The 11,177-nt window shown below is 45.2% G+C and overlaps 1 protein-coding gene across 1 annotated transcript; it reads left to right on the forward strand.

Annotated features, from left to right (window-relative positions):
* The first annotated feature begins 738 nt into the window (after window positions 1-738).
* On the forward strand, window positions 739-5,977 carry LOC121706825 (NADH dehydrogenase [ubiquinone] 1 alpha subcomplex subunit 4-like 2). Its single transcript, XM_042088876.1, has 4 exons — window positions 739-965; window positions 3,687-3,772; window positions 4,459-4,519; window positions 5,784-5,977. The coding sequence occupies exons 1-4, from the start codon at window positions 924-926 to the stop codon at window positions 5,838-5,840; spliced, it is 246 nt and encodes an 81-aa protein (XP_041944810.1). The 5' UTR covers window positions 739-923; the 3' UTR covers window positions 5,841-5,977.
* The last annotated feature ends 5,200 nt before the right edge of the window (window positions 5,978-11,177 follow it).

The following is an 11,177-nucleotide window of genomic DNA, read 5'->3' on the forward strand; positions in this document are numbered from 1 at the left end:
AAAAAGAGGAATAATCATCTTTTAGAAATGGATCTTAATGCTTTAATTAAACAAATGAGGAAAAATCCAAACTTTTAGGACACCAATTTTCTTTGTGAATGAATAATGTATCGTAAATAAATAAATGCTCTTCATTAAAATACAGGGTGCATAAGTATTCATACCCCTATATGTTAAAACTATGTTGAATTCCCATAGAGGCAGGCAGGTTCTTATGTTTAAAGGCCAGTTATTTCATGGATCCAGGGTACTATACATCCTGATAAAGTTCCCTTGGCCTTTGAAATTAAAATAACCCCACATCATCACATATCCTTTACCATATCTCACGATTGGCATGGGGTACTTTCCATAAGATCATCTCTCAATGCAAATCAAACCAGCTATTAGGCTAACTGAAATAAATCCATCCCAATCTCTAGGTGTGTTGAATTTTTGGTGAACTTTAGCATGGGGCTGAAGACTTTTCATAGGCACTGTAACACTGGACATGCAGCTAGCACAAATACAACCTAGTCACCTTATGCAAATAAAATAAATAGAAACAAAATCTTGTTTTCTTCTTATGTTGCAACAGATGAATACAATGTTTACGTAAGGCCTCATGTGAGGCCAGATGTGATTAAGGGGATTACATAATCCTCCCTCCCAAACCCACTGCCCCCCTTCCAGACCCACGGAAGCGTCACAACAAAGCCCAGACACAGGGCTCGCCACTGCCCCCACAGAGGAGGGCAACTCGCCCGGAGTCACCCCATCCACCCGCTCGCTGTCCATCATCAGCAGACCCGTCCGTCATTCGTCAGTCACTCGGTCACTCAGAGTCAGTATCAGCGGCAGATACTCAGCAGCTTTGTTTTGGTCAAAGAAGTCCTTCTTGTGGAATTTAGATTCTTCGGTGTCGTCGTTTTGGGGACATCATCATGCTTCGAACAATGTTTCAGCATGCAAAGAAGCACCCTGGGGTAAGTTATCTTTGTATGATTTGTTATAAAAAACATACTTGGTTGTCATTTTTCTGAGCTTTATGACTTCCACCTAATATTTTTGCCCATATAATTCATTATGCAATCAGAGCATGACATATTTCTCAAAGGTGGAACAGAAATCATGAAAGCTGAAAAATGTATATTGCTGGACAGTTGGCAGTAGTTATCTATATGAAGAATGATTAGGAATATAGCAAGCTACTTAAATATCCAGTGTACAGAGTCTCGTGTTGGCATGTGGCTAAGTGGCATGGATGTTAATCAAATGGATTATGAGTCATCATTACTCAGATTAGAGCACAGAGGTATGAAGTGTGTTCATCTAAATCATGGCTCACAGCATGCAGAGATAGTCTGGTCATTTTGCATCCAAATTAGCATTTAGCAATGAATTAGCATTTCTATTTCATATATTTTATGTGTTCATTTTCTATTCTAAAATATATTTTTGCCTGTATTTGCTAGGTCCGAGAGTATGTACTAAATGCCAGCACGTCCTTGTGTTGTACAGAAAACAATCGGCACATTAGGCTTCAGAGAATCAATCTGCAGATGACCCAGTTTCCTGTGGCAAACTTGGCTTGGCTAGGCACCAACCACAAATCAGTGCAACAGTATTAGGCTATCAAGAACTTGAAGTGGGAGAGTTTTGCTGCCCTTGAAGCCCAGAGTTAGCTAGATGGAACTTATGAAGTCAACAGTGACCTTGTTGGCTGTTCCGACAACTAAGAACTTGTGGAACATTGATATCTGGACAGTTTCCTGGACACAGCTTAATAAACCAAATGTATTTTTCAGCGCGGGATCACTTACTTAGATATTTAATGGATATTTGATGGATGCAATACACATAGAGAACTGCAGAGCAAATATCCAGTGTGATGCATCACTGCATTTGTACAGATCATTTCCAATGTCTGTCCATCTTAAAGGGCCTTTACTGTATGTGTTGGTCATCAGAATGGCCCTGAGTCAGGTCACTGGCAAACCAAATATTTCTAGACTCAGCATTCCATAACTTTCTGTCATTAAACTGAAGTTAATAAACTCACACACAGATGTTCACAGGTGTTTGTTGATTAGGTGAAAAGCGTTCTGGGAAGATAAACTGTAGATTGCTTTCGCACATCTAAGCTCAGGTGGGAAACACTTTTTTTTTTAATATAAAAAGGAGCCCTTAATTGCCCACATAACTTTCTTTGCAGATGTGCTGTTTGCTGAGTGTAATTACCTGGTAATGCCGAACGGAACTCGTGTTTGATTTATACCTTAGTACTTTATTTATTTATTTTTAAAAAACTGAATGTGAATGGGCCTTCACAATGCCACTTATGCAACGATTGATTGCCATGTTGGATAATGTATGACGGTGGCTAAGTAAGACCTCTAAAGCTTCAGTGCAGGCTGCCGCTGGCCGGAGAGAGTGCTGCCACCCCCTGGCAGGTGCTCTGACACATGCAGTATATAGTCACCCTATAATTCACTGTTTCATTAAGGGTGTTGAAATCTCTTTTTCATGGGAGTCACACATTGCACCCTATTTGTTTAATTTTTTCCATCGAAATGAAAACTTTGTTTAATCAGATTCTGCAGATTTAACCTCTGTGATGCCAAATATATAAGATTTTAGAAACAGAACAGAGAGAGGACAGCGTTAGTGTCTATCGGTCTGCCATGTCATATCTATTCATTTCTTTCTTTTGTTACACAGCCACAAAAAAATCAGTCTGGCTTTCCTTTTTAATGTGTCTGTGTGTCTGTGTGTGTGTGTGTGTGTGTGTGTGTGTGCTTGAATCGACGCGTCACATTTTCTTTCTTAATGTGCATTTCTATTCTAATCCCTGTCATGCTTCCCTTCCACCACAACCTTCCCCGGAAGTGAGCCTCTGATCCTGTCACACAGCATGACAGGCTGGGGGTGTGAGAGGTGTGAGGGGGGGGGGCAAGGGAAAGTGTGTCTGGGCGCTGCGTGTGTGTGTGTGTGTGTGTGTGTGGTGGGATGTGGGTATATGAGGATGGCACGCACACACAGCCTGAGATCTCTCTCTTCTACGGTGTCCTTGCCCGCTCAACCCTGCCTGACAGCGAACTGCCTTACCGAGCCTGCGCCTCATACATATTAAACAGCAGCGAGAGGGGGAAGAATAACAACCTTCGTCTGTGTGTATTTGTTTATGCATATGCACAGACACACTGACAAACACATACACACACATATTAATATATATATCATATATAGCCTTTGTGCTTGCCAACCTTGGCTTAGATGTGCATCACACAGATCCCCAGCCGAATAGAAAGCTGACCACATGGATGCATGCAGGCGGCGGCTATGCATCATATCGTCCACTGACTGCACACAGACGGTTCTAATGTTCTAATGTATATGTTCCACTGACTGCACACAGACGGTTCTAATGTATATGTTGCACTGACTGCACACAGACGGTTCTAATGTATATGTTGCACTGACTGCACACAGACGGTTCTAATGTATATGTTCTACTGACTGCACACAGATGGTTCTAATGTATATGTTCTACTGACTGCACACAGATGGTTCTAATGTATATGTTCTACTGACTGCACACAGATGGTTCTAATGTATATGTTGCACTGACTGCACAAAGACTGTTCTAATGTATATGTTCTACTGACTGCACACAGACGGTTCTAATGTATATGTTCCGTCTCCAGCTCATACCCCAGTTCTGCTTCCTCATACTTGGCATGGGCGGAGCCAGCCTCTATCTCGTCCGCCTGGCCAAGGGACCGCACGTCACGTAAGCGCCACGCTAAACTGCCCCACCCCCACCCCCACCCCCACCCCAACCCCACACCACACTCATAATAAAGCATCTTAGCTAATGAATACTTGAAAATCAAATCAAGGGAATGAGGGTGAGAATTTGTTTGGCCAATGAATGACTGAGTATCATCATTTGCATGCCAAGACGTTTGGGATGAAAAACTAGGCTTGTATATGATGGTACTGTAATGTAGGTTCAAACTCCTGTGCTGGCGTGGGTTTGGAGTCATAGGAGGCCTTAGGTCGAGCCGTTGCCTGCTTGTGTTTATATTTGTGTCATGGTGCTGCATGACCTGTAGATCTCAACCCCTCCACGAGAACCCATTCCATTTCATGCATTACAGGGTGCCAACTAAAAGAAGGATTCAAGGAGTCAAAAGACTTTAATGTCATGCAGTTCCTGCAATGACATTCTTACTTTTCTGTTGCTGTTCTGATAAGTCCATTTAAGGTGAACAGTTTTAAAAAGAAGTGTCATCTGCTTCTATAACCACTCTTCTACCACCCCTCTCTCCTCTTCCTCTACCCCTCTCTCCTCTTCCTCCACCCCTCTCTCCTCTTCCTCCACCACCCCTCTCTCCTCTTCCTCCACCCCTCTCTCCTCTTCCTCCACCCCTCTCTCCTCTTCCTCTCCCTGCCTCCCCACATGCTCACGAGCAGTTGGAACAAGACGAGCAACCCAGAGCCCTGGAACAAGCTCGACCCAACCTATCAGTACAAGGTGAGCTGCGTGTCAGACCTGGGCTTACCTCTGCTCCTACCTGACTGACACTAGGCTGACAGGTCTGCAGTCTTGATTCACCCTCTCCTCACTCACATACACACACACTCACTCACGTACACACACACACACACTCACATACACTAACTCACTCACTCACGTACACACACACACACACACACACACTAAAGTGCATCTTTATTAACTCACTGAAATCAAGCTGTGTGTGTGTGTGGTCTCTCAAATTGCCTCTGTTGGTAAGTATTTCCAGGCATGTCCGTTTGACAGAATAATTCATCATTCGGCAGACGAACATTTTGTTCTGGCTGGCGGCTGTTTTCAGGGAGACGAGGGGCTCCGATGAAGAGCAACACACCTTCTGACAGCTGATGAAAATATTAACAAACGGAGACTAACGGAATAAGGAAGGAGGGAGGGAGAGAGAGAGAAAGAGAGAGGGAGAGAGAGAAGCAGAGATGATGATGAGCTGCGGTAAAGCGCCACCCTTCTCCTCACACCGCGCTGTGCCACCCGCCACTCCGTACCGCTCCGCTCCACGCCACGCCACGCCACGGGTCCATTCCGCTCACAGGGAGAGCTGGGCCGGCTGCCAGGCGGAGCTGGGCCGGGTGGCAGACGGAGGCCTGTGCCTGCGTAACAAAAGTCACGGCCGACAAAAGGTCACAACACGGCATGTTTAATTCTCAACAGCAGGCAAAGGTCACGCATCGGAATTCCACAGCAGTCTCAACAATAATAATAATGAAGATGTGGAAAGGGAGTGAGAGAGAGGGAGGTAGTGCTGCTGTGTGTGTGTGTGTGTGTGTGTGCCAAACCAATCAAGGTAGAATATGGAGGAGGAAAATAATCAGCGCAGACGGAGAGCGTGTCTTCTGTCACGGCAGGGGACGCCACTGCCGTCTGTAAACATATGCAAACACACACCGCTGATCAGCTTCAGCAGCAGACACTACTGGCCATCTCCACACGTCGCTCACAAAACTAGTGTGTGTGTGTGTGTGTGTGTGTTTGTGGCATCATGTATGCGCATGAGTGTGCGTGTGTTTGTGTGTCTGCAAGACACTGCTTTTTGGGGTAGCAAAACAGTGGGTTGTGTGTCTTTGTGTTTGCTTTCCTGGATGTGCACACACACACACACACACACACACACAGGTACGCACACATATATACACACACACACACACACAGATGAAGTTAATTTAAGCAAAGCATATTTAAATGTATTCTCTTCGCCCCCTCTCAGTTGGTGGCTGTCACCACTGACTACAAGAGTCTGAAGAAGGAAGGGCCTGACTTTTAAAGGTCCTCGCTGGGCTCCTGCGGCACGGACTCTGGCAGTGTCCCCTGTCACCATGACGACAGCCAGCAGCAGTCCTCACGCCGCTCCCTGATGATCCGGTCACCCAACGCCTTTCGGGGCCAGCGCCACCAACGGAAGAAAAAGAAAAAAAAACACGAAAAACAGAAGGAAGGAAAAAATGTAACAAAATTAAAAATAATTTAAAAATAAACTATTTATAGGCTACCATACGAATGCAAAGCCATTAAAGATCACTGCTGTAAAGCGTTTTGCCTGTGTGTGTGTGTTCATCAGAAAAGGGGTGAAAAATGCACCTTATATATGAATATGATTCAGCAACAGCGTTCTCCAAAGCAATGAAAGAGAAAAGAGGGGGGGGCAACTGGGGCACCTCCGACTCTTCATGAACACAGGAGTGTGGCGGGGGGGGCAACTGGGGCACCTCCGACTCTTCATGAACACAGGAGTGTGTGGGGGGGGGGGGGGGCAACTCCGACTCTTCATGAACACAGGAGTGTACGGGGTGCACTGCACGCTCAGAGGTGAAGTTCCAGCCAGCAATTAAAATGAGCCCTGAATGAAATGAAACCGCAATTTCTATTTGCGCATAATATAATAAGGAGTAAGGTTGAATTTCGGTGGGGGGAAAGCCAGTTTGAAAATACAGCCGTGTTAGTGTGTGTTTTAAATTAATGTGTGATTGCTTTTTCCGAGCCGAAATCAAAAACACTCCTCTGGTAAATTTTCTGTCATGGTCTGATGTTTTTGTGGTACATTATGAATGACAAGCATTGAAGACACAGCTGGCTTTGGAGTAAAGGAAGGTTCTGGAGGCCCAAGTGCAGTCTGAGAAAAAAAACTGCTTTTATCTGATAGTGTCAAATTTCTCCTGCATTATGGATAGACAATTGGAAGTGAGTGGCACTGCCGAGATAGTAATGCATGCTATCCACATGCAATCTGTACCCTCTCCTCCTAGCAGGTGTCATTTAGCTCGAAAAATGTGGGGGAAAATGGAGACAAAAAAAAACTCTCTGCCTTTAACCTGTCTCTGTCGACATCACATCACCCAAAAAGGCACAACCAACCGAGACCACTGCAGGAAACTAAACCAGCAGGGAGGTGAAGCACAAGAAAAACACACACACACACACACACACACACTCACTGATATCATAGGTCTTCACCACTGGTGCTTAGACTCCGTGCGTGTGTGTTTGTGTCACAGTGGAGCACAGGGAGCCTGTCAGGGTCCCAGTACATGCTGACAGGTAATCAGGCCGGCCGAGGCTTCTCACCAGGCATAATCACTGGCCCGCAGACACACACAGGGACAGTCATTACCCAACCGGAAGGCTTCGTGGGCCATCATGATTGCATTCCCTCCATTTGTTATTCTTTGTATTGCTATTCATCCACGGGCCCGCAGGCAATCTGCACAGCCTCGCACACCCCAGCGCTCAGGCAATTCCACAGCTCGGAGCCAGGAGAGGGGCTCCGGGAGGTGTGGGAAGAGTGTGTGCGTGTGTGTGTGTGTGTGTGTGGGCAGTGCTGGAGAGAGAGAGCGAGAGAAAGAGAGATAGAGAGAGAGAGCGCGAGCTGGCCCATGTGTTTATTCCTCATCGTTCCGGTGCTTCTCTCGGCGGCTTGTTTGCGCGGTGCCTGTCGCACAGTTCTGCACCGCCACCGTCGCCGCCACCGAGAAGAGTAGGAGGCCTGAGGATCAGTCGTCCGTCTTGCCCCCTCTCCTCCTGTTCCCCCTCTCTTGTCTCCTCTCTTCTCCTCTGACTGCCCAGCCACATACGTGTGGAAGCAGCCTGTCCAGTATGAGCCAGGGGCGCCCCGGGATGGGAGCAGGGTTCCCACTCTATGTCACATGTAAAATGTCATGACTTTTCCTTGACTTTCCCTGACAAAAAAAAAAAATAAAAAAATAATGAACACATGGTACATCAAACATATTTCACCTAGCAAATATTTCAGAGCTGTCGCATATCGTTAGAGAATCTTTTTTAGAGTGAGAAATAAATAAATTGCCACTGAAAAAACAAAATAGGGCTAGCCTCAACGATTCAAGCAAGCAGTAATAAAAAAAGCTAATAACCTGATTAACACCAATGCCTCATGGAAATATATTTGCATTAATGTATATTGGCAAATAAATTTTAAACTACCACAACAAAATTCCCTGATATTCGCTGACTTTGCCCCAAAAATTACAAAGTTCCCTTACTTTCCATGTCTGGAATAGACTTAAAAATTCCATGATATTCCAGAAATTCCATGACCCGTGGGAACCCCTTGGTAGATACTGGATGCAAATGCAAATGCCCTTCATACCTCCAAGTAATAACACAAATCTACACACTTCCAGAATGTTTTACGTGCACAGATTTGGGTGGAGGAAGGTGAGTCACCCTATTACCTCAACCTATTCTTGCACTGACAGTTTTTTTTATATTACCCTGTCTACATTATACTTTACTCTATTATTTGTCCATATTATTTATGCTGGTCTCTAGACCTTATTCTTGCACTGTTGGACTACTTTTTGCACCTTCACCATGACACTCACTCTCTTGAGCACCTTACCATGCACACAGAACTACAGGCCAGTCCCGGCCCCGTCACTGCAAGCGTCTCCTCAAGCACACTGTGGATTTTTTTATTTAATTTATATAGTATATTTAGTATTTAGTTTTTCTTATCTTCTACTGTCTCTATTGTACAGTGGAGTTCTGTTATATGTTTATACTTATATTTACCATTTCTGCTGTAAGTGCATGTTGTGTGTGATGTCTGTATGCTACTGAGACCTTTGAATTTCCCCTTGGGGATCAATAACGTATCTATCTATCTATCTATCTATCTACATCGTGCCGATGATGTGTTGTGATCTTGTAGCTGGAGCGAGGTTAGTGTGTCGTGATTCTTGAAGCATTGCACACACGCAGTTCTAACCGAAATACATGCTCGATAAGTGCCCAAAAAGCATTGCAATACGGCCGCCGAGTGCAGGGACTTGCCTAAAAGGACTTTGCCTTAACCCCGAGTTGGTCCGAGGACAATGGCCCTTGTAATACAATTGACATTAGTCGCTTTGGATAAAAGCGTTTGCTAAATAAATCAATGTAAACATAGTCAACACTCCCTCTCACCTCTAAGAGAAAATGAAGAAACTGTCTGGTCTCTGTGCAGAGGAAGTTTGTGTTTGTGTATTTTCTGCTTGCCCCCCCTCCCCTCTGTTCTCCCGCTCATTTTGCAGGATGGCGATCCAGGATGGAGGCCCTTCTGCCCAGGGGTGGATATTTTTAGATAAGGATTAATTTTAATGGGAGAGATAAGGAGAGCACGGGAGGCTGCCAGAAATACAGATAAATAAGTAAATGAGAGCGCGGCGCGGCGCGGCGCGGTGCGGTGCGGGCTCGGAGAGACGGCAACAACAGCGGTGAGGGGCGGCGGCAGCAGGCTGGTGGGTGTCGGTGCAGTGCGGAGAGGAGCGGTGCGGAGCGGTGCGGGCATACTGCTGACTGGCCCTCGGCACCACACACGCGCCAGGCGCTCAGATCCCGCAGAGATAAAGCTCACTGCTTTCATCTCCGCAGCACAATGCCCAGGCACCGCTTGCTCTGCTACTGCGCTCAACAACGCATCATCACACCACGACAGAGATGAAAAACAGGGGAGCACTCCGCAGCCCCACGGCAGGTCACTCAAAAGGCGCCTGGCGGCCCGGTTTACTTCAGACACACAGCTCTCAGTCCGAGCTAGAATGCCAAGAGGCGACTGAGATATACAATAAGCACAGAGATATGTGGAATGGTGTCCCGAGAAGCAAAGGACTTGTTTCTAACTAAGCAATGATGACAGGAACACAAATAGTAAGCCAATCGAACTGGAAATGTTGGGTACTTTTTCCAGTTATCACTAACTGCACAGTAACTGTAGGCTACTGCTCTAAGGCTGATAACTATTTACTTAAGTATAGGCTATGCTTGGATCGCTCACAGCCAGACTGTACAGAGTTTAAAAATGATCACAGAATGGGAACAAATCAATGTTTCCAAAGTGCCATGGTCACTTTTCAGTGTGTTTTATGTTGAGAGTATCATTTCCTAGATCAACATGGTCTACTCAGCAGACAACAGCGTATAGCCTACTGATGCTATACTGCTAATTCAGCGTATAGCCTACTAATGCTATACTGCTAAATCACTCAACAGCGTATACTGTAGCCTACTGATGCTATACTGCGAATTCACTCAACAGCATATAGCCTACTGATGCTATACTGCTAATTCACTCAACAGCGTATAGCCTACTGATGCTATACTGCTAATTCACTCAACAGCGTATAGCTTACTGATGCGATACTGCTAATTCAGCATATAGCCTACTGATGCTATACTGCTAATTCAGCGTATAGCCTATGATGCTATACTGCTAATTCAATCAACAGCAACAGCGTATAACCTACTGATGCTATACTGCTAATTCACTGAATTAAAGGAATCGTATGTAAGAAATGTATTTCAATTAATCATAAAATGGCTCTGATAAAATCACTAGACATTAAGAAATCATGTTCATTTCAAATACTTATATCACTGACAACAGTAGTCCGGCCAGGATATTGTCATTTAAAAAGTGAAGTTGCAGCCCTCAACTGATGTTGATGTTGTGTTTTGTCATGTCATGTTGTGTTTTGGCCTGATGTGCCACCCTCCACCTATCTAGTAATCACAAAGTCAGAAGTGTTTCGGCATCCATGTTGGCAACCTCGAGTCAGGGGGGAGGGGGAGGGGATACACCACTCTACAGTAATTTGAAAGTGATTGCAGTACCAGTTTTGGTTTCTTTAAATAAAGAAAGGAAAAGAAAACTGTCTGCCATGACGAACAACAAATAAACAGAATTACTGTGAAGTGGACACTACCGGACCTCAAAAGGAATACATACCTGGGGAACAATCCCTAGCACACTAGCAATACAGGGATGACCTTTAAGAGCTTGAGGACATGCATAGGTAAGGTAACTTGACAATAGCCAGATGAATGTCGTTCCGCTTAGCTCCGCCTAGCTTCACTCACATCCATCTGGGACCTCTTCCATTGAGAGTGATTTCTGCAACCGATTTTATGGTACAGCCAATCAGGACGCAGGGCGGGAGTTTCATAGATGTGACATAGCGTAGAAGCGACTGTGAGACTGTTATCAGCGTCACGGGTTGGCTTCGATGTGAGTGGTTGAAGTAGCACGTCAATAGATGACGGACAAGTGGCTTATTCAATCATATGCAAGCATTTTTTGATTAGGCCCAGCCTTCTGAAGCAACAC

Source organism: Alosa sapidissima, chromosome 4, assembly GCF_018492685.1.
Source record: "Alosa sapidissima isolate fAloSap1 chromosome 4, fAloSap1.pri, whole genome shotgun sequence".
Classification (NCBI taxonomy): Eukaryota; Metazoa; Chordata; class Actinopteri; order Clupeiformes; family Clupeidae; genus Alosa; species Alosa sapidissima.

Coding starts and splice junctions, on each gene's coding strand:
- LOC121706825 (XM_042088876.1), top strand. CDS start 924: ATGCTTCGAACAATGTTTCAGCATGCAAAGAAGCACCCTGGG. Junction 966..3,686: donor ATGCAAAGAAGCACCCTGGG/GTAAGTTATCTT, acceptor TTCCGTCTCCAG/CTCATACCCCAGTTCTGCTT. Junction 4,520..5,783: donor ACCCAACCTATCAGTACAAG/GTGAGCTGCGTG, acceptor GCCCCCTCTCAG/TTGGTGGCTGTCACCACTGA.